The sequence below is a fragment of the Mobula hypostoma genome, chromosome 2 (assembly GCF_963921235.1).
Source record: "Mobula hypostoma chromosome 2, sMobHyp1.1, whole genome shotgun sequence".
In the NCBI taxonomy this organism is placed as follows: Eukaryota; Metazoa; Chordata; class Chondrichthyes; order Myliobatiformes; family Myliobatidae; genus Mobula; species Mobula hypostoma.
Window position 1 is genome coordinate 80,682,326 of NC_086098.1, and position 23,435 is coordinate 80,705,760.

A 23,435-nucleotide genomic window follows, 5' to 3' on the forward strand; every position below is an offset into this window, starting at 1 on the left:
ACTAATCCAACCCCTTCCTGATCACTGAGCTGACCCAACCCCTCTCTGACCACAGTACAGATATAACCCCTCCCTGACTATAGTAGCAACCCAACCACTCTATTTCCAAAGTACAGACCCAACACCTCCCTGACCACATTAGGAAGCCAACCCCTCCCTCTCCACAGTAGACAACTCTCTCAGACCACAGTACTGTCCCAGCCCCTCCCTGAATAAGTGACAGAACCAACCCTTCCCCAACCACAGTAATAACCCAACATTTCCCTGACCACACTTCCGACCCCTCCCTGACCACCATACCCATCCAACCCAAGCCCACCCTGAGCACTGGCCCAACATTATCCTGTCCACAGTACAGTCCCAACCCATCTCTGACCAAATGTGTACACATGTACTCCCTTTAAACTCACCGGGATTCCATTCCCTTTAGACACACCGGGATCCCGTTCCCCTTAGACACGCCGGGAACCCGTTCCCTTTAGATTCGCCGGGATCAGTTCCCTTTAGATTCGCCGGGATCCAGTTCCCTTTAAACTCACTGGGATCCCGTTCCCTTTAGACACACCGGGATCCCGTTTCCTTTAGACACACCGGGATGCCAATCCCTTTTGATTCACCAGAATCCCGTTCCCTGTGCTTCCTTTAAACGCAAGACAAGAAAATCTGCAGATGTTGGAAATCCAAACAACACACACAAAATGCTGGAGGAACTCAGCAGCATGCCTGGACTGTGTGTCGCTCCCTTTAAACTTACCAGTTTTGTTGGAAAATGTGTTATTCTACGTTGTAATATCTTATAAAAAGTAAATTTATGGTGTGTCTGTGTAGAACTTGGAATAGTCCGGAAATTCTGAGTGTGCCCGATCAACGGACCTTGCTGTAAAATTACATTGTCAACGGGGCAGATTCGTTAAGCCCAAATCCCAACATGCGCAGCCATCTCTTGTAAAAATTAATTTTTATTTTGTTGTAGTATTTTGATAAAGAGGTGTTAATATTTTGAACTGCTGGACTGAATAGATGCAAATAACTAATTGGAACACATTTGAAAATTGAAAGTCTCCAAAGGAATTGTAGCATACTTCAAATAATGTTCATCAAGTTTGTAGATATACAGTACATTATGAATAGGGCAATTATTACACAACATTTTTACCTCTAATATTACATGTGGTACATATTAAGAAAGAGATGATGTAAAAATATTTTTAAATCCCTCTGTTTAATAAAAATATATATAGCAGGAAATCAGATAAGTTAAACTATTTACCACCTTTGCAATGTTTGTACCATAGAGAAAAGCTTTGCCTAAAATTGTACCAGTTCTCAGCTCTACTGAATAAATACTTAGTCGACCACAGTTGTCTTGTGCACTACCAGAAGGGACTGAGGACACCTGTTTAATTTTCCTGTAGTTTAATTGAAAGAAATAAATTATAAGCACAGTAAGTACTATATACACAATACTGTACATTAAGCACCTTCAAACCCAATTTGGAGTCATTTGGTTTAAGGACTGAATTTTTAATTGGATCTTCATTCCACTTGAATTTATGTTAGTGGCATCCGCAAGATCTTACCACCATGTTTCGATATTTCTTCAATATAACATTTGAACTGTCATCAAAGTACAGCACAGAGATTGCATTTAGCTTGGTTGGTGCACAGCAAGGTTTGGGGACGTTGTCAGGGAACATCAAATGAACCTGCAGAAGCAAAGAAGATAAGACCATCAAATACAGGAATAGAATTAGGCCATTTCACCCATCGAGTCTGCTCTGCCATTCAGTCATGGCTGATTTATTTTCACCTTCAACCCCATTTTCCTGCTTTAGAGCCATAGAGTCATAAAACACTACAGCACATTAGGCCCATCTAGTCCATGCCAAACTATGAATCTGCCTAGTTCCATAGACCTGCACTTCAGCATAAATCCCATACCACTCCCATTCATGTACCTATCCAAACTTCTCTTAAACGTTGAACGCAATCCCACATCCAACACTTACACTAGCAGCTCATTCCACACTCTTTCCACCCTCTGAGTGAAGAAGCTCCCTCTCCTGTTTCCCTCGAACGTTTCACTTTTCACCCTTAACCCAATACCTAGTCTCACCTAACCTCAGTGGAAAAATCCTACTTGCATATACCCCTCATAAGCCTGAAAGGGCTGAAGGTAGATAAGTCACCTGGACCAGATGGACTACACCCCAGGGTTCAGAAAGAGGTAATTGAAGAGATTTGTGGAGGCATTAGTAATAATCTTTCCAGAGTCACTAGATTCTGGAATAGTTCCAGAGAATTGTAAATGTCTCTCCATACTTTAAGAAGGGAGGGAGGCAGAAGAAAGGAAATTATAGGCCAGTTAGCCTGAGTTCAGTGTTTGGGAAGATGTTGCAGTCCATTATTAAGGATAATTATTAAGGTTTTAGGGTACTTAGAGGGGCATGATAAAGTAGGTCAAAGTCAGCATGGTTTTATTAAGAGAAATCTTGCCTGACAAAACCGTTGGAATTCTTTGAGAAAATAACAGACAGGATAGACAAAGGAGACTCAGTGGATGTCGTTTACAGTATAGTACTTGGATTTTCAAAAGTCCTTTGACAAGGTGTCACACTTGCCCAACAAGATATGAACCCATGGTATTACATGAAAGAAACCAGCATGGATAGAAGATTGACAGATTGGCCAGAGGCAAACTGTTGGAATAAAGAGGGCCTGTTCTGGTTGACTGCTGGTGACAAGTGAGATGCTTCAGGGGTTGGTATAGGGATAAAATCTTTTCACATTATATGTCAATGACTTGGATGAAGAAAGTAGATCATAGACCATAACCTATAGGAGAACAATTGGGCCATTTGGCTCATCAAGTCTGCTCTACTTTTTCATCATGGCTGATCCAATTTTCCTCTCAGCCCACATCTCCTGCCTTACCCCCGTATCCATTCATGCCCTGATCAAACAAGAATCTATAAACCTCTGCCTTAAATAATTAAGACTTGGCCTGTACAGATGCCTGTGGCAAAAAAATTCCACAGGTTCACCACTCTCAGAACCGAGGCAAGGAGAGGCAGAGTCAAGGCTGTGAGACGTGGACCTGAGAGTGAGGAACGAGCTGAAGTTTGACTGATTGAAGCACCAGGCCAGATTGGAAAGGTAGGGTATGGGCCAAATCAAGCTGGCGGGACTCAGACCTGACAACACACAGAAGCGGTCAGGCCCAGGTCCGAGAACAAGGAAGGACCGATTTAAGCGCCGGACCAGATTGGAAAGGTCAGGGTATCAGGACTGGAGGAGGGGGACAGGCCGGTGTTCAGCTTGCTGCTCCCCAAGGCTTACTTATTGCTGCACTGAACTGAGGCCGTGGCCTGCAACTAACGGGTTCCTGGATCAGCTGCAGTGATGACTGGCTTCATGTCTGTGGGCTCACTTTCATGAATTTCAGTTCTGAATGTTATTTGCTTATTTCTATTGTTTGCATGCTTTGTTTTTTTTCCTGCACATTCAGAGTTTGATAGTCTTTTTTTAATGTGTTCTATTGGGTTTCTTTGTACTGTGGCTGCCTGTAAGGAGACCAATATCAAGGTTGTATATAGTATACATACTTAGATATTAAATATACTTTGAATGTTGAACTTTGGTAGACGGAATAAAGGGTTAGACAAATTTCTAATCAGGGAGAAAATGTTAAAAAATCAGAGGTGCAATGACTCTTGGGAGTCCTTGTGCAGGATTCCCTAAAGGGTAACTTGCAGGTTGAGTCTGTGGTGAGAAACACAAATGCAATGTTAGCATTCATTTCGAGACAACTGGAATATACGAGCAAGGACGTGATACTGAGACTTTATAAGACATTGATCAGACTAAATTTAGAGTATTGTGAGCAGTTTCGGAGCCCTTTTCTAAGAAAAAATGTTCTAGCATTGGAGAGGGTCGAGAGAAGGTTCATGAGAAGGATTCTGGAAATGAAAGGGTTAACTTATGAGGACTGTTTTGATTGCTCAAGGCCTGTCCTCACTGGAGTTTAAAAGAATGAATGGGAATCTCAGTGAAACCTATCAAATATTGAAAAGTCTAGACAGAGTGGATGTGGAGAGGATGTTTCCTATAGTGGATGAGTCTCGGACCAGATGACACACCCTCATAGTAGAGGGTGATCCCTTTGAAACAGAAATGAAGAGGTGTTTCTTTAGCCAGAGGGTGGTAAATCTGTGGAATTCATTGTTACAGATGGCTATGGAGGCCAAGACATTGAGTATATTTAAAGCAGAGGTTGATAAGTTCTTGGTTAGTCAAGGCACCAAAGGTTCTAGGGAGAAGGTAGGAGAATGTGGTTGAGAGGGATAATAAATCAGCCCTGATGGAATGGCGATCAGACTTGATGTGCCAAATGGACTAATTCTGTTACTTCGTTTTGTGGTCTTGTGTCTTATAATTTTGTATACATCCCTTCATTCTCCTACATTCCAGGAAATAAGGTCCTTATCTATCCAACCTTTCCCTATAATTTAGGACCTCAAGTCCTAGTAGCATGCTTGTAAATGATCTCTGCACTCTTTCAATCTATTAGCTACCCTTCCACATAAGCTTTGATAAACATGCTTGGAGAGATTCACTACGGTAACTGGCCCTTTGGCCCATTGATTCTGTGTCAAACCCCACTTTTTCAATTCTCCCCATACTCACACTCAACCACACACCAGGGGTAATATACAATGGCCGATTAATAAACTACCCCACACATTTTTGTGAAATAGGAGAGAAGCTGGAGAACCTGGAGGAAGTCTGTGAGGCAGGTCGTACAAGCTGGACACAGACAAAACACAAGGTGGGGATAAAGCCTGGGTCTCCAGCATGCCATGGCAGTGACTCTAGCCATAGCTGTGCCATTGTGCTACCCATAAACAGTCTTATTAAAACAATCATACCCAGAGAAAAGCAAAGATTGCTAGGTTGCTTCACTGGCTTTCAAGAGCTAATAGTGTGACCCACAATGCAAAAACTGAAAGAATTCACAGCCCATTTACAGTCTGGTGAATCAGAATCAGGTTTATTATCACTGACATATGTCATAAAATGTGCTGTTTTGTGGCAACAGTACAGTGCAAGAAGTGACATTGTACTATAAACTACAACCAAAAATGAAATCAATAAACAGTGTAAAAGAGGAACAGTGAGGTAGTGTTCATGAGAAAGTGAACAATTCAAGGCTATGATGGTGAAACAGAAAAATCTGTTTTAAAATGTCAATCAACATCATTGATCTACAATGTAACTACGACTTGGGCAATTTCCATTTCCTTCAGGATCAATGCACTGCACTCTGCTTTGCTGAGAATGGTGGTAACTAGCTTGCCAAAAAATGGTTGTGACTCTCAAGTAACAACAGGCAACCAATTTCACGTGGCACCTCCAGCTTGCTTTTCATTGTAGCTGGTTTCGAATGAACACTTGAACCAAAGTATCACAGAACTACAGTAGTGAGAGGGGGCCCAAAGCTGAAACCCAAAGGTGCTATTCCATCTTCTCATTGCACGGAATATTCAATGCAGGACTTTTTAACATCTGCAAATTATTTTTATTTTTTTAATTTTGGAGATAAAGCAAGGAACAGGCTCTTCTGGTCCACTGAGCCACACTGCTCAGCAACCCACCGATTGAACCCTAGCCTAATCACAGAACAATTTACAGTGAACAATTAACCTACTAACTAGTAAGTCTTTGGACTATAGGAGGAAACAAGAGCATCTGGAGGAACCCACGTGGTCACAAGGAGAACGTAAAAATTCCTTACAGATGATGCCAGAATTGAACAAATTCTGGAACACCTCAAGCTAAACATTATGCTGCTGTGGTGTTGTGGGTATCTTTGTACTTATTGTATAATGCAATGTATATGCAATGCTGGAATTTTTAAAATATCTGCAAGCTATCTTTTTTTTGTCAAATTATCAACAGGAGAACTTCCAGACCTGCTATCACAGCAAAAGTGGGAGGCAGGGGGAATTGAAGAATTGATTGTACATTTTTATTGTGTCAGTGTTCAAACATATAAATAACGAGACTGACATAGCTGTGGGATCTCTTTAAATGCAACTTAATCCTGTGTCATCACCACTTTGTTGAATTAGCTGGATACTGTTTATTCTACAATATAATCACTTTTGAGAATCACTTGTTAGTCAGTATGCACAAAGTTAAGGGCAGGTTCAATCCAAATTTTCACTTTCAGGATACAAATTATCCATGCAAATAAATTAATTGAAGATACCTGGACTAGAAATTAATTACAGGTGGCGACACAAAGCAGGTGAAATCAAGCCAGCCACCCAGTATACAGTGTTAACTCCATTTACCGCCATGGGTCTCAATAGCTAGCATTGCAGAGCAGGGTGCTCAATTCAATACCATAACCTTAACACCCAGCTTGGAGGAGCATTCTGCCTGTGTAGCCTCCATCCTGATGGCATGAATACTGATTTTCCTAACTTCAAGAATTTTTTCCCTCTGTCCCTCTTCTGTCTTTTTTCCATTCCCCATTTTGGTTCCCCTCTCATCCCTTCAGTTCTCCCTGCATTCTCCTGGTGCCCCTCCTCTTTCCCTTTCTTCTACAGTCCACTGTCCTCTTCAGATTCCCACTTCTTCAGCCCTTTACCTCTTCCACATGATGAAAGATCTTGGCCCCAAACATCAACTGTTTATTCCCCTCCATGAATGCTGCCTGACCAGTGGAGCTCCTCCAGAGTTTTGTGCGTGTTGCTCAGTTTGTATCCACCCCTCCCACAACCTTACTATTCTGTCTTCTTCCCCCTTCCTCGCCAGTCCTGAAGGGTCTCAGTCCAAAGCATCAACTGTTTACTTTCCTCTCTAGATGCTGCCTGACTTACTGAGTTCCTCCAGCATTTTGTGTGTGTGGGCGTCTGTGTTGCTCAAGATCTGCAGAAACTCCTGTACAGTATGTATGCACGTATGTACTTATCGATTTATTTTACTTCGAGAACAGGCCTCTCCATCCCAATGAGCTGCACCACTATGAAACTCCCACATGACCCTAATGACAAGGCAATTTACAATGACCAATGACTAGTACACCTTTGGAATGTGAAGAAAACTGATGTACACAGTGGAAACTCATGGGGGTCAAGGTCGTAATGTACAAGCTCCTTACAGACGGCATCGGAATTGAACTCGGAACTCTGGAACACCCCGGGCTGTAATAGCATCATGCTAACCACTACAATACTGGGGCACCACCACCTATGACAGGACTATGCCCCTTGGTTTTCTTCAACTTGTCTGCAAAGAGGTGAAACTTCATCTACCAGTACATAGATGGTGTAAAATGTATTAACAGATCTGTAAAATCCAAGTTTGGAATCCAACTTTTATGAGAACAACACGTACCAGTGTTTGGACAATTGCATGGTTTGTAGCATTCATGTGCGCATTGAGTGGAAAGGAGCATTCGCCATCGCAGTAAAACGCAGCATATCCTTCTGGAGCTATGATCCAGTCCTAGGAACATAGTTCAGAAAAGTTACACTATCATTATTTTGAAACAATAATAACTGCATTTTAGAACACAGAACATAGTACAGTATGCGCAGTACAGGCCCATGAGCCACAATGTTGTGCCAATCTTTAAACCTGCTCTAATGCTTCGTGCCATTTTAAAAGTCTCTTTCCCCAGGCAGCAAATCTGATCAACCATTCTAGTCAGCCGCTTCCCCCACACTCTCCTCTATCTATTACCCCCGCCACTGCACTGAAAACACTTTTAACCACATTTTAACCACATTTTATAATGCTGTTTACATTGTAAATACATAATAGTATATATTTATTTATGCATCCTTTAACCTCTAACTTTATTAGATTTTTTCTATTCCATTCTTTATTTTTATAATTGTTGAAAGTTGTTTTTTGTTGCAGATCATGCCAACACATCACAGCAAATTCCTAACATGTAAATGTATCTGGTGAATTAAAGCTCATCCTTGATCCTTGACCTTTGATCAATCTAACCCTTCCCTCCCCCACATAACCCTTCCATTTCTATCATCCATGCACCTATCTACCAGTTTCTTAGAAGCCCTTAACATATCAGTCTCTACCGTCACCCTGAAAGGGTGTTCCTTACACCCAACACTCTGAGTAAAAAACTTACTTTTGACGTTCCCCCTATACTTTCCTCCATTCACCTTAAAACTGCACCCCCTGGTATTACCTATTTCTGCCCTGGGAAAAGGTCGCCGTGTGTCCACTCGATCCATGCCCCTTATCATCTTGCACAACTTTATCGAGTTACCTCTCATTCTCCTTCACTCCAAAGAGAAAAGCCCTAGCTTGCTTGACCTATCCTCGTAAGACATGGTCTCCAACCCAGGCAGTGTCCAATTTTGACAAAGACATGCATGGGAGACTGGTCAAGAAGGTTCAGTAGCTTGGCATTCAGGATGAGGTAGTAAATTGGATTGGACATTGTGTAGTGGACAGTGAGGAAGGCTATCATGGCTTGCAGAGGGATCTGTATCAGCTGGAAAAATGGCCTGAAAAACAGCATAGAAACAGTAATCTACAGCACATTACAGGACCTTCAGCCCACAATGTTGTGCCGACCATGTAACCTACTCTAGAAACTGCTTAGAATTTCCCTATGCATTGCCCTCTATTTTTCTAAGCTCCATGTACCTACTCAAGAGTCTCTTAATACATCCACCTCCACCACCGTCGCCAGCAATACATTCCACGCACCCACCACTTCTGTGTGAAAAACTTAACTCTGACATCCCCCCTGTATCTACTTCCAAGCACCTTAAAACGATGCCCCCTCATGTTAGTCATTTCAGCCCTGGGAAAGAGCCTCTCACTATCCACACGATCAATACCTCTCATCATCTTATACACCTCTATCAGGTCACCTCTCATCCTCCATTGCTCCAAGGAGAAATGGCCAGGTTCACTCAACCTATTCTCATAAGGCATGCTCTCCAATCCAGGTAACATCCTTGTAAATCTCCTCTGCACTCTCTCTATAGTATCCACATCCTTCCTGTAATGAGGTGACCAGAACTGAACACAGTACTCCAAGTGGGGTCTGATCAAGGTCTTATATACCTGTAACATTACATCACAGCTCTTGAACTCAATCCCATGGTTGATGAAGGCCAACACACTATACGCCTTTTTAACAACATTGTCAACCTGCACAATAGCTTTGAGTGTCCTATGACATGGACCCCAAGATCTCGCTGATCCTCCACACTGTCAAGCGTCTTACCATTAATATTATATTTTGTCTTCAAATTTGACCTACCGAAATGAACCACTTCACACTTACCTGGGTTGAAATCCATCTGCTACCTCTCAGCCCAGTTCTGCATCCTATCGATGTTGCGCTGTAACCTCTGACAACCCTCCAGACTATCCACAACACCTCCAACTTTTGTGTCATGAGAGTGTGGAATGAGCTGCCAGCACAAGTGGTTCATGTGAGTTTGATTTTAATGTTTAAAAAAATTTGGATGGGTACATTGATGGTAGGGGTATGGAGGGATATGGTCCCGGTGCAGGCCGTTGGGAGTTGGCAGTTTAAATGGTTTTCAGCATGGACTAGATGGGCCAAAGAGCCTGTTTAGAAACATACAAATATAGAAAACCTACAGCACAAAACAGGCCCTTCGGCCCACAATGCTGTGCCAAACATGTACTTATTTTAGAAGTTACCTAGGGTTACTCACAGCCCTCTATTTTTCTAAGCTCTACGTACCTATCCAGGAGTCTTTTAAAAGACCCTATTGTATCTGCCTCCACCACCATCGCTGGCAGCCCATTCCACGCAATCAAAGTGGAGTCTAACCAAGGTCTTATATAGCTGTAACGTTACCTCACAGCTCTTGAACTCAATCCCATGGTTGATGAAGGCCATTTTTGTGCTGTGCTTCTCTATGATTCTTCCTGGTAAACCTCCTCTGCACTCTCTCTAAAGCTTTGACATCCTTTCTATTGTGAGCTGATCAGAACCGAACATAATATTGCAAATGTGGTCTAACCAGTTGTGTATAGAGCTGTAACATTACCTCACGGCTCTTGAACTTAATCCTCTGACTAATGAAGGCCAACACGCCTTCTTAAACACCCTATCAACTTGTGAGGCAACCTTGAAGGATGTGGATTCCAAGATACTTCTGTTCCTCGACATTGCTAAGAATCCCACCATTAACCCTTCACTCTGCCTTCATATTCAACCTTTCAAAGTGAATCACTTTACACTACTTGAGGTTGAACTCCATTTGCCACTTCTGCAGGCTATCAATGTCCCTTTTTATACAATACTACAAAAGTTTATTCACTCATGAAAAAACACACAAGGATCAGGGATTTACAAAACTAGTTACAATATCAAATTAAAATACAGTTACTATCATCCACAAAACACTCAATATCCTGGGGGGCAGCATTCTCAGAACTCCCCCACTGTGCCCATAGATACCGCAAGCTCCTCTCCAAGGACACTCGGGCACGAATGTAACTTCAGAAGAGAGGCAGGTAGTTGGCTCAGGCAAAGCCCTCGACTTCCACCGCATGAGCTTGCAAATGGGCATCTTGGCCAGGCCCAGGATCAAGTCTACCTGTAGATTCCCTGAGCGACCCATTCCCTCTGTAGTGGGTGACCATAGATCAGGAGTGCAGCCAGAACATGAGGAACAACCCCTTCAGTTACTCAAACAGGGCCTGCAAACTCTCATACTCCATATAAACAAAGTACACAGACTCCTCCCAGCCACAGAAAAGACAGGTGGATGGGGTATCAACACTATCCACTCAATCTGCATTAAACTTGTCCATATTAAACTCAATCTGCCATTTCTCTGCCCATATTTCCAGTTCATCTACTTCCTGCTCTACCTTTTGACAAACCACCTTCATTTTCCACATTTTCCACCAGTTTTCCTGTCATCTGCAGTGTAGGCCATATTCATTGCTCCAACTGCGGAAAATGTGGTAAGGGAAGGGTTAACATAATGTCCAGGCAAGGGTAGATTACAGATAGAGTGCAGTCAGCACAGGCAAGGAAGATATTTGAAGTGCATAGTTTCTGTCTGCTAAGCAGGTCATCGGAGTCATTTCACTTGCTGAAGATGAGATAAGAATGTAATGAAAAGATGCGAAACACACACGTAACCAGCTAAGGCACAATTATTTTACCAGCTTCAAAACATTCTATTTCGCGCACGTCTGCCCTCAGCCCAAGCCCCCAACAGGGTTCCTCTTGTCCTCACCTACCACCCCACCAGCCTCCGCACCCAACATCTAATTCTCTGTAACTTCTGCTATCTCCAACGAGATCCCACCACCAAGCACATCTTTCCCTCCCCCGACTTTCTGCTTTCTGCAAGGATCGCTTCCTACGCGACTCCCTTGTCCATTCGTCCCTCCCCACCGATCTCCCTCCTGGCACTTATCCGTGGAAGCGGAACAAGTGCTACACCTGCCCCTATGCCTCCTCCCTCACTACCATTCAGGGCCCCAGACAGTCCTTCCAGCTGAGGCGGCACTTCACCTGTGAGTCTGTAGGGGTCATCTACTGTATCGGGAGCTCCCGGTGTGGCCTCCTGTATATCAGTGAGACCCAACACAGATGGGGAGCCCACTTCATCAAGCACCTATGCTCTGAACTCCAGAAAAAGCAGGATCTCCCAGTGGCCACCAATTTTAAGTCCACTTCCCATTCCAACATGTCAGTCCATGGTCTCCTCTACTGTCACAATGAGGCCACACTCAGGTTGGAGGAGCAATACCTTATCTTCCATCTGGGTAGCCTCCAACCTGATGGCATGAACATCAATTTCTTGAAATTCAGGTAATGCCCCCTCCCTTCTCCACTCCCCATTCCCATTTCCCTCTCTCACCTAATCACCCCCCTCTGGTGCTCCTCCCCCTTTTCCTTCTTCCACGGCTTTCTGTCCTCTTCTATTAGATTCCTCTTTCTCCAGCCTTGTATCTTTTTAAGCAATCAACTCTCCAGCTCATTACTTCACCTCTCCTCCCTTCCGTTTCACCTATCACCTGGTGCTTCTTCCTCCCCTCTCCCCACTTTCTTACTCTGACTCTTCATCTTTTTTTTCCAGTCCTGATGAAGGGTCTTGGCCAGAAACACCCTCTGTACTTTTTTCCATAGATGCTGGCTGGCCTGCTGAGTTCCTCCAGTATCTTACATGTGTTGTTTGGATTTCCAGCATCTGCAAATTTTCTCTTGTTTAAGTATATCATCAGTTGTTAGCTTGTACTTTCTGTTGACTTTAACACCTGCATTGTGAATGGTGATTGATTTTGCAAGTAAAGAATTCAAAGATACAAATTTACCAAAGGGTGAATATCGGTAACTACTTGCCAATTTTGTGCAAAAATGGCATTTCCCTGTTCAGAATTCAGAGAAGCATGGTGACAGGTGCTCTGCTGTTCTCGTGCACAAGTAAAATAAAATATGATTGAGGAATGAGTGCAAGTCCTCAGAGTTCAGTTAACCGGTGCCAAAACTTCAGAGGAAACCAGAATATAAAATAACACTCCAAGAACACGACAGAGACGGAGGGGAAAGGAACTCTCTACCTGCCATCCCAGGTCCCGGAAGCTGACGTAGAGTTCATGCTTCTTGCATGCTTGTTTCTGCTCACTGGTGTTGTAATCTGTTGAGTGAAAGATAAACTTCAGCCTGCAGTTTAAGCAAAGTAAATTTATTATTAAGGTGCACATTTGTCACCATATACTATCCTGGGATTCATCTACTTGCAGGCAATCACAGAAGAACCACAAACAACCAATGTGCAAAAGAAAACCAGCTGTGCAAATAATAAGCAAGTAAAAAGATAATATTGAGAACATATGCTGTAGCGATCCTTGAAAGAGAGGTTGTGGAAACAGGTGAGTGATGTTACCCACACTGATTCAGGAGCCTGACGATGGAAGGGTAATAACTTTCCTGGACCTGGTGGTGTGGGACCTAGGCTCCTGAATCTCCTGCCCAATGGTAGTAGTGAGAAGAGAAAATGGACTGGATGGTGAGGATGCTCGATGATAGACGCTGCTTTCCTGCAGCAGTGTGGACAAGCTGACTACGCATCCAATAGCCCAATCCTGATGCTTATTGAGAACTTCACTGAGCATCCAGATCCACATAGACACTTACTGCTTCCAAACTTGAAAAATGCAAATTTAGATATACTTACCCTAATTCTTAGACCATAAGACCATAAGACAGGAGCAGAATTGGGTTATTTGGCCCATTGAGTCTGCTCCGCCATTCAATCATGACTGATTTATTATCCCTCTCAACCCCATTCTCTTGCCTTCTCCCCATAACCTTTGATGCCCTTACTAATCAAAAGCCTATCAACCTCCACTTTAAGTATACTCAATGGTCTCCACAGCTGCCTGTGGCATTAAATTCCACAGATTTACTACTCCCTGGCTAAAGAAACTCCTCTTCATCTCTGTTCTAAAGGGATGTCTTGTATTCTGAGTCTGTGCCATCTGGCCTTTGACTCTCCCATGAACGGAAACAAATGCTGAAGCAGCTCAGTAGGTCAGGCAGCATCTACGAAGAGGAATAAACAGTCAACATTTTGGACTGATACCCTTCACCAGGACCAGAAAATAAAGGGAATGAAGCCAGAATAAGAAAATGGGGGAGGGGAAGTAGTACAAGCTGACAGGCGATAGGTAAAGCCAGATGAGGGAGGTGGTGGGTGGGGAGGGGAGCAGCGATGAAGTGAGAAGCTGGGAGGTGATAGGTGAAAGAGGTTAAGGGCTGAAGAAGAAGGAATCTGATAGGAGAGGGGAGTGGACGATGGGGGAGGAAGGGCACCAAAGAGAGGAGTAGGCAGGTGAGGAGAAGTTAATAGGTAAAAGTGGAGCTAGAATGGGGAAAAAGATTCCCATTCCGACATGTGTGTCCATGGCCTACTCAACTGTCACAATGAGACCACACTCAGGTTGGAGGAGCAGCACCTCATAATTCCTTCTGGGTAGCATCCAACCTGACGGTAACTTCTCCCCCTCGCCCTTACTCCTTCTCCATTCTTTCTCCTTACTAACCGACCCTTCCACTTCCAATTTGATTGGAAAATTGATCATTCATTAAAATACTGACCTCGGAAATATACTGTATATATTTGACTCATACTTTTAAATATGTTTTTAATTATCACAATTAAAAATAACATTTTTGTTATTCTGTTTCAATTGAGTCTTAAGTACAGTATTTAAGACACCCAAAATAAGTTTTTTACTCTATCAAACATAATCATACTCATTATCCATAAACAATGTCATTACTATTTGGGGAAGCAGAAAGGAAAACAAACAGAGGATTGACTATTGTGTGAACTGTACGGAGAATTAAGCACAGTTTTCAATCTCTTCAGCAACTTACAAAACTTTGCCCAAGTAGCTTATTGGAGCCTGAAATCCATAAACAGGAAAGTGCTGTGTTTTGCTTTTCAATCTTTTTTCTTGTGTATATGTAGTAGAGCCCATAATGAATGTTCTTGAGCAACACCACACAATGCATTTGGGTAGCTTCGAACCTGAAGGCATGTATCAATTTCTCTATCTTCCGGTAATTAATCCTCCCTCACCCTCTCCCTCTCTTTTTTCATTTCCCATTCTGGCTCCTTCTTACCTGCCCCTTACCTCCCTCTGGAGTACCTCCTCCTTCCCTTTCTGATATGATCCACTCTCCACTCCTTTCAAGTTCCAAATCTGCAGCCTTTTCCACTAACCACCTCCCAGCTTCTCACTTCATACCCCTACTTACCCACCTTCCTCCTCACCTGATCCCACCTATCACCTGCCAGCTTATGTTCCTCCTGCTTCTTCATTCCTCCATGTTCTCATTCTGGCTTCTCCCCATTTCCTTGCCAGTTGTGATGAAGGGCCTTGGCCCAAGATATTGGCTCTTTATTCCTCTCCATAGATGCTTCTTGACCTGCCGAGTTCCTCCACATTTCCAGCATCTGCAGAATACCTAGTGTTTATGAAACATTCTTAACATATTTATGTCCATACATGGCCTCCTCTACTGCCATGATGAGGCTAAACTATGGTTGGAGGAGCAACACCTCATATACCGTCTAGGTAGTCTCCAGCCCCTTGGTATGAACATAGAATTCTCCAACTTCCGGTAATTCCCTCCCCCTCCTTTCCCCTATCCCTATGTCTCTCTGCCCCTCCCCCAGCTGCCTACCTCCTCCCTCTTGGTTCCGCCTTCTTCTACTACCCATTGTGTTTTCCCCTATTCTTTCTTCACCTTTCCTGCCTATCCCCTCCCTGCCTCCCTTCCCCCCACCCCTTTATCTTTCCCCTTACTGGTTTTTCACCTGGAACCTACCAGCCTTCTCCTTCCCACCCTCCCTCCACCTTCCTTATAGGGCCTCTGCCCCTTCCCTCTTCAGTCCTGACGAAGGGTTCCGGCCCGAAACGTCGACCGATCTTTTCCATGGATGCTGCCCAACCTGCTGAGTTCCTCCAGCACGTTGTGAGTGTTGCTTTGACCCCAGCATCTGCAGATTATTTTGTGTTTACTTAACATATTTTTGTCATGGATGGGGTGCAGGATCACAGAACAGATTTCAATATTACATTAACTAACTTGACAGGAATAGTTTTGCTTTCTTGCTGGATGTTTCCAGCATATTTTTAAGTTTTCTCAGAGTTCGATTCTCAGTGCTTGTAGAATCCAGTTTACCATGGTAAGCAGCATGCTCTGATAACTAACCATGCCCTGAGGTCTACTTTCATAAAATACAGGCAAATCTGACTGCCAATGTATACTCTCGGAAGCAGGAAGTTAGAAGACGTTCTTGTCATCTAACTCTTTAATTATACTTCTGGTAAATGACTACTGATTAGGACCTATTTCTGTAATGTAAATGAATCACAGTTACCACATCATGGTTTTAATCAAATCATCAGTACCTACAGTGAACACTGGGAAAATTTGGAATGACAGATACATTGAAGAGAAAATGTTTTATAGAAGGTCAAAGTTGGCAGCATGAAATCTATATCACACTGGACATAACATCCTCTAAGAACAGGAACCTGGTTTAACTGTGGTTGGATATGTCACAAACTTATAATAAGGAAACTGAAGCAGATTTAATAAGACCATAAGACCAACATTCAGTCATTCAGCCCATCGAGTCTGCTCCACCATTTCATCATGGCTGATTTATTACCCCTCTCAACTCCATTCTCCTGCCTTCACCCCATAACCATGGAGGCCCTTACTAATCAAGAACATGTCAACCACTTTAATTATATCCAATGACTTGGCCTCCACAGCTGTCTATGGCAATTAATTACAGATTCAACATCCTCTGGCTAAAGAAATCCTTCCTCATCTCTGTTCTAAAGAGATATCCTTGTATTGTGAAATTCCAGCAACACACACAAAAAGTGCTGGTGAACGCAGCAGTTCAGGCAGCATCTATAGGAAGAGGTACAGTACAGAGAGAATCATGGGATGGGAGGCCTAGGGAAAAAGAAAGAGGGGGAGAAGCCCAGAGGATGGGCAAGGAGTTATAGTGAGAGGGACAGAGGGAGGAAAAAAGAGAGAAAAAAAGGGGAAAAAATGATAATAATAAATAAATAAATAAATAAATAAGGGATGGGGTACGAGGGGGAGATGGGGCATTCACGGAAGTTAAAAAAGTCAATGTTTATGCCATCAGGTTGGAATATGAGGTGTTGTTCCTCCAACCTGAGTGTGGCTTCATCTTTACAGTAGAGGAGGCCGTGGATAGACATATCAGAATGGGAATGGGATGTGGAATTAAAATGAGTGGCCACTGGGAGATCCTGCTTTCTCTGGCGGACAGAGCGTAGGTGTTCAGCAAAGCGGTCTCCCAGTCTGCGTCGGGTCTCGCCATTATATAGAAGGCCGCATTGGGAGCACCAGCCGACTGACAGGTGAAGTGTCGCCTCACCTGGAAGGACTGTCTGGGGCCCTGAATGGTGGTGAGGGAAGAAGTGTAAGGGCATGTGTAGCACTTGTTCCGCTTACAAGGATAAGTGCCAGGAGGGAGATCGGTGGGGAGGGATGGGGGGAACGAATGGACAAGGGAGTCGCATAGGGAGTGATCCCTGCGGAAAGCAGAAAGTGGGGGGAAGGAAAGATGTGCTTAGTGGTGGGATCCCATTGGAGGTGGCGGAAGTTACGGAGAATTATATGTTGGACCCAGAGGCTAGTGTGGTGGTAGGTGAGGACAAGGGGAATCCTATTCCTAGTGGGGAGGTTGGGGTGAGAACAGATGTGCGTGAAATGGGAGAGATGCGTTTGAGAGCAGAGTTGATGGTGAAGGAAGAGAAGCCCCTTTCTCTAAAAAAGGAGGAAATTTGTCTCCAGAGATAGAGACAGAAAGATCAAGAAAGGGGAGGGAGGTGTCAGAAATGGACCAGGTAAACTTGAGGGCAGGGTGAAAGTTGGAGGCAAAGTTAATGAAGTCAATGAGCTCAGCATGCGTGCAGGAAGCAGCGCCAATGCAGTCGTCGATGTAGCGAAGGAAAAGTGGGGGACAGAAACCAGAATAGACTTGGAACATGGATTGTTCCACAAAGCCAACAAAAAGGCAGGCATAGCTGGGACCCATACGAGTGCCCATGGCTACGTCTTTGGTTTGGAGGAAGTGGGAGGAGCCAAAGGAAAAATTATTAAGAGTAAGGACTAATTCTGCTAAACGGAGGAGAGTGGTCGTAGAGGGGAACTGGTTAGGTCCGGAATCCAAAAAGAAGCGGAGAGCTTTTCCCCCTCCCCCTTTTCTTTCTCCCTAGGCCTCCTGTCCCATGATCCTCTTATATCCCTTTTGCCAACCAACTGTCCAGCTCTTGGCTCCATCCCTCCCCTTCCTGTCTTCTTCTATCATTTCAGATCTCCCCCTCCCCCTCCCACTTTCAAATCTCTTACTAGCTCTTCTTTCAGTTAGTCCTGACGAAGGGTCTCGGCCCGAAACATCGACTGTACCTCTTCCTAGAGATGTTGCCTGGCCTGCTGCGTTCACCAGCAACTTTTATGTGTGTTGCTTGAAATTCCAGCATCTGCAGATTTCCTCGTGTTGGAGCTTTGAGACCTTCCTGGTGGGGGATGGAGGTATAGAGGGACGGGACATCCATGGTGAAAATAAAGCGGTGGGAGCCAGGGAACTTAAAATCATTGAAAAAATTCAGAGCGTGAGAAGTGTCATAAACGTAGGTAGGAAGGGATTGAACAAGGGGGGATAAAACAGTGTCGAGGTATGCAGAAATGAGTCCGGTGGGGCAGGAGCAAGCTGAGACAATGGGACTACCTGGACAGGCAGGTTTGTGGATCTCGGGTAGGAGGTAGAAACAGGAAGTGCGGGGTGTGGGAACTATAAGGGTGGTAGCAGTGGATGGGAGATCCCCTGAGCTGATAAGGTTGGTGATGGTGTGGGAGACAATGGCCTAGTGCTCCTTAGTGGGGTTCATGATCAAGGAGTAAATAAGAGGAGGTATCCGCGAGTTGTTGCTGTGCCTCGGCAAGGTAGAGGTCAGTACGCCAGACTACAACAGCACCCCCCTTATCGGCGGGTTTATAGTAAGGTTAGGATTGGTGCGGAAGGAGTGGAGAGCAGAGCATTCGGAAGGAGTGAGGTAGGAATTGGAACAAGGTGTGGTGAAGTCGAGACTGTTGATGTCCCATCAGCAGTTAGCAATAAAAAGATCCAGAGCAGGCAGAAGACCAGAGCTGGATGTCCATGAAGAGGAGGAGGGTTGAAGATGGGAGAAGGAGTCATCGGTGGGGATGGGAGAGTCCTTGCCAAAGAAGTAGGTTCGAAGACAGAGCCGGCGGAAGAAGAGTTCAGCGTCATGGCGAGCCCGGAGCTCGCTGAGGTGTGGGCGAAGGGGAACAAAGGTAAGCCCCTTACTGAGGACAGAACGCTCTGCCTCAACAGTTGAAGGTCGAAGGGGATGGTAAAGACCCGGCACGGATGAGAAGTGAGATCAGAGGGGGGAGGGGGAGGGAGGCTGGTGGTGTCAGTGGAGAGGGGAGGGTTGGGGTGAAAGGAAGATAGCGCCTCTGAGGGCCCAGGAGCTGTCGGTGGGATCTGAGGGAGATGGGGTTGCAGAGTGGTGGTGGGGGAAGGAGAGACGGGAGTCACAATAGCAGCTTGTGAAGACCCGGCCTGGAGTTCAAGGCTGGAGTCGCAGTTGGTGGTTGCGCAATCACCTTGAAGGTGTCCATGGTCAACTCCTTGCCCATCCTCTGGGCTCCTCTCCCCTTTCTTTCTCCCTAGGCCTCCCGTCCCATGATTCCCTCCCTTCTCCGGCCTCGTATCCCTTTTGCCAATCAGCTTTCCAGCTCTTAGCTCCACCCCTACCTCTCCTATCTTCTCCTATCATTTCGGATCTCCCCAGCCCCCTCCCACTTTCAAATCTCTTACTACCTCTTCTTTCAGTTAGTCCTGACGAAGGGTCTTGGCCCGAAACATCCACTGTACCTCTTCCTATAGATGCTGCCTGGCCTGCTGCGATCACCAGCATTTTTTGTGTGTGTTCCTTGTATTGTGAAACTGTGTCCTCTGGTCTTGGACTCCCACACTATAGCAAACATTCTCTTTGTGTCTATTCTCTCCAGGCCTTTCAATATTCAATAGGTTTCACTGAGTTTCCCCCTTATTCATCTAAACTCCAGCAAATACAGGCCAAAGCCATCAAATGCTCCTCATACGTTAACCCTTGATGGTCTTTTCATTATCAAAGTCATAAGGTCATAAAGTTATAGAGCACTACAGCAGAGAAACAAGCCTTTCAGCCCATCTGGTCTGTGCTGAACTTCTATTCCGCCTCGTCCCATTGCCAAGCACCTGGATCATGGACCTCCATGTCCCTCCCATCAAGTACTTATCCAAACTTCTCTTTAATGTTGAAATTGCACCTGTACCCATTATCGCCACTGACAGCTCATTCCACACTCTCACCACTCTCTGACTTTAATTCTTTTTTAATATTTCTTTTAAATTTCCATGTAAACAAAAGAAGCTAAATAAAGAGACAAATTTGGTCACCATTCCAATCAATCAAAGCAATAAGAAAGAACATGTGCAAAGTTTGGTCAGCAAGTAATTATAATAGGAGATGAAATTGTAAAGGACTTTCCAAGAGACCTGGGAAAGATGACGTAACTTTGTTCCTTAACTTCAGGTACAAGATTAGGCTTACATACCTCCAGGGCCGGATAATCTTGAGGAATCTTGAGAGCCGCTGGACTTGTTACGATTTTGGTTTTTGCGTTTGCTGTTGGCAGCCCTGACAGAACGGAGCAGTACCTCACTGGCTTTGAAAAAGGCCACCATGAAGGGCTGCTTGGACTGTGGTCCATGTCTTCCTATTAGGCCAGCTGATCTAATGTTAATAGTCCGACCTGAAAGGAATGCAAAGGCAACCTGAGTGTATGCAAATCTTCAGAGGAAACATCAATCCTCACAGCACAGGAATAGGCCCTGCGGGCCTCAGCATTGTAGCAAACTAACTAAGCCAATACACCTACTCCCTTGTGCCTACACAATGTCCATATCCCTCCATTCCCTGCACATTCATGTGCCAATCTAAGAGTCTCCTAAATACCTCTATGGTGCTTGCCACCATTCCTGGCAGTACATTCCAGGCACCCACCACTCTCTGTGTAAAAAATTTGCCTCATATATCCCCTTTGAACTACTCTCAGCTTAAATGCATGCCCTCTCAGCTTAAATGCATGCCACCCATTACTAGTCTCTCTGGCCCTGGAAGAAAGGCACTGTTTGTCCACTTCTTTCGTGACCTCCTGAGCAGCATGATAGCACAGTGGTCAGCACAATGTTCTACAATGCCAGGTGATCACCAATCAGACATCAATTCCCCCCACTATTTTTAGGGAGTTTGTACGTTCTCTTCGTGACCACGTGGATTTCCTCCAAGTGCTTCATTTCCCCTCCACATTCCAAAGGCATACAGATTAGTGTTACTGAGTTGTGATCATGTGAGCTGGTGCCAGAGGCAGGACGACACTTGCAGGCTGCTCCCAGCACGTTCTCTGACGGTACTGGTCATTGACACCAATGATGCATTTCATTGTGTGTTCCAATCTTTCAACGTACCCGTGACAAATAAAGCAGATCTTATCTTATGTTATAAACTTCTACGCCAAACCATCCTACAACATCTTTTCACAGGAGCTTTTGTACACGTGTGTGTGAGTGGGTGGGAAAGGAGCTGGTTCTGCTGTCATTGTTTTGGTTTATTGAGGTTGTTGCTGCTTGTGCTGCCCTGATGAACACTGTGAGCATCTGTGTTGGCGCTGGAATGTGAGGTGACACTCGCAGGCTGCCCCCAGCACACCCTTAGGTTGTGTCAATTGTTCACACCAATGACACACTTCATTGCATGTTTCAATGTACATGTGATAAATAAATGAATCTGAAATTGCCAATTAAGTGCACGGACTCCAAAAAGATTATTCAGATTTGTAACAGTCAACACAGTAGTTCTTCTTTCTCACTTAGCTTGTTATAATCTTGCAGGTTTCAAGAGTGAACTGATAGAGCTACCGTTATACAGCTTCAGCTACCCGAGTTCATCCCTGATCAGTGATACTGTCTGTGTGAAGTTTGCATGGTTTCCATGTGACTGCATGCGTTTCTCCCGAGAGCTCCAGCTCCCTCCCACATCCCAACCACGTGCTGAATGGCACGTTTATTGGCCACTGTAAATCATCTCTAATGTAGACCAGATGGCTGGAAAATGGAGGAGGGGAGAGAGTTGATCAAGGATCAAGGATCCAGGTGAAAGCAGATATGGAATAAAATGTGCATAATTATATAAATATTAGCATTGTATTGTAAAAAGTAGTTAAAAGTGTTTACAGTGCAGTCCAGTGACTGAGGTAATAGAGGGGGAGGGGTGGCTAACCAGAATGGTTGATCAGACTAACTTCCTGGGGGGGGGGGGGGGAGGATGAAAATTCTATGATGGCGTTTTTTTTTGTTTTAATAGCCCTATAGTGCTTTCCAGAAGGGAGCTTTCAGAAAAGGCAGTTTGCATTGGAGGGTAGTGTCCGCAATGATTTTTCCTGCCCTCCTCTTTGCCCTGGGCACAGTGATGGTAGACTGCAGCCAATGACCTGATAGTTGATGAGAAAAACTGGGCCAGCAAGATTGTCCTTCTGCCTCAGGACTGGCTGAGGACGGGTATGGGGATGCCGCTGACAATACTTACAGATGGTGCACCCAGGTGAGTAAGGTTTGGCCTAAAACATTGAGCTTACCATTTGGTTTGGTTTAGCAATTAGGGAACAGTTTCCCCATTTAGGTTTTTTCTGAGTAACCGTGATCACTAATATTTTACCGACATGTCTACCAATTCCATGCGTAGATATTTATGTTGGCAAAGTAAACAATTTATTTTACAAAATATGAGTCTCATTTTTCACTGTAAAATGTGGCACAGTGAGACTGCACAGCTGCTCATAACAAACACTTTCCAAACCCAATTCAAGGGACTGAACCTGAAACAGGAAACTGACATTTCCTCCCCTCCCCCCCGCCTCCTTTTACTCCCCCCACCCAGCTCCTTGTTGGCATTCCATGATCAAGCAGTTTCCTGCCGAGAAATTTGCACAAAATAGTTTTGCAATATGGAGAATTTCTGAGTGGCAGGGTCTCTGGGGTGGAATGGTAGCACAGTCAGAATTCAATTCCTGTAAGGGGTTTGTCATCCCCATGACCGAATGGATTTCCTCAGGATGCTCTGGTTCCCTCCCACATTCCAAAGACGTAGGGGGTAGGGCTAATGAGTTGTGATCATGCTATGTCAGCACTGGAAGAATGGCAACACTTGCAGCCCCCACTATAATCCTCGGATGCAAAGCAACGCATTTAGGACATAGGACAGTACAGCATACGATGTCCATGATGTTGTGCTGACTTATATAAACACACTTCACAATCAATCTAACCCTTCCCTTCTACACAGCCCATAATCCAGCATTTTCCTTAAGATTCTCTTAAATGTCTGCCTCTACCACGGTATGTTTGATGTGCACATGATAAATAAAGCCAATCTTTATCTCTTTAGCTGTTGTAAAGGAATCTGCCTCCCAAATGTGCTATCAAGTTTTCATCTTGTCTAATGAAAAGGCTTGTATTGATTCATATGAGGACAATTTAAACAATTAATCTATTAAGCTACCTTTAAAGGCAATGCTTAATGGTGCTAAAAGCCAGAGTCTGTACTTTGCTAGTAAATGTTCTATGCTGGCCCATGTGAATGGAGTCGTTTTATTTGTGGTTACAGCCGTTTCCATTCTATTTCCACTGTTACAAACATATTAATTCAGATCTAAACTTCCTCCGCCTGGCAGCCTGTCAGCTGTAGAA

The 23,435-nt window shown here is 44.4% G+C and overlaps 1 protein-coding gene across 2 annotated transcripts in view; it reads right to left on the minus strand.

The window, feature by feature from the left end:
- Positions 1 to 363: 363 nt before the first annotated feature.
- bmp5 (bone morphogenetic protein 5) overlaps positions 364 to 23,435 on the minus strand; it is a 157,641-nt gene continuing 134,569 nt past the window's right edge. For both annotated transcript variants that reach the window (XM_063039276.1, XM_063039279.1), the window contains 4 exons: positions 20,246 to 20,443; positions 12,613 to 12,689; positions 7,405 to 7,515; positions 364 to 1,706 (listed from right to left, as the gene is read on the minus strand). In XM_063039276.1, coding sequence (XP_062895346.1) covers positions 1,557 to 1,706; positions 7,405 to 7,515; positions 12,613 to 12,689; positions 20,246 to 20,443 — 536 coding nt within the window. In that variant the 3' untranslated portion in view covers positions 364 to 1,556. The remainder of the gene's footprint in view (positions 1,707 to 7,404; positions 7,516 to 12,612; positions 12,690 to 20,245; positions 20,444 to 23,435) is intronic.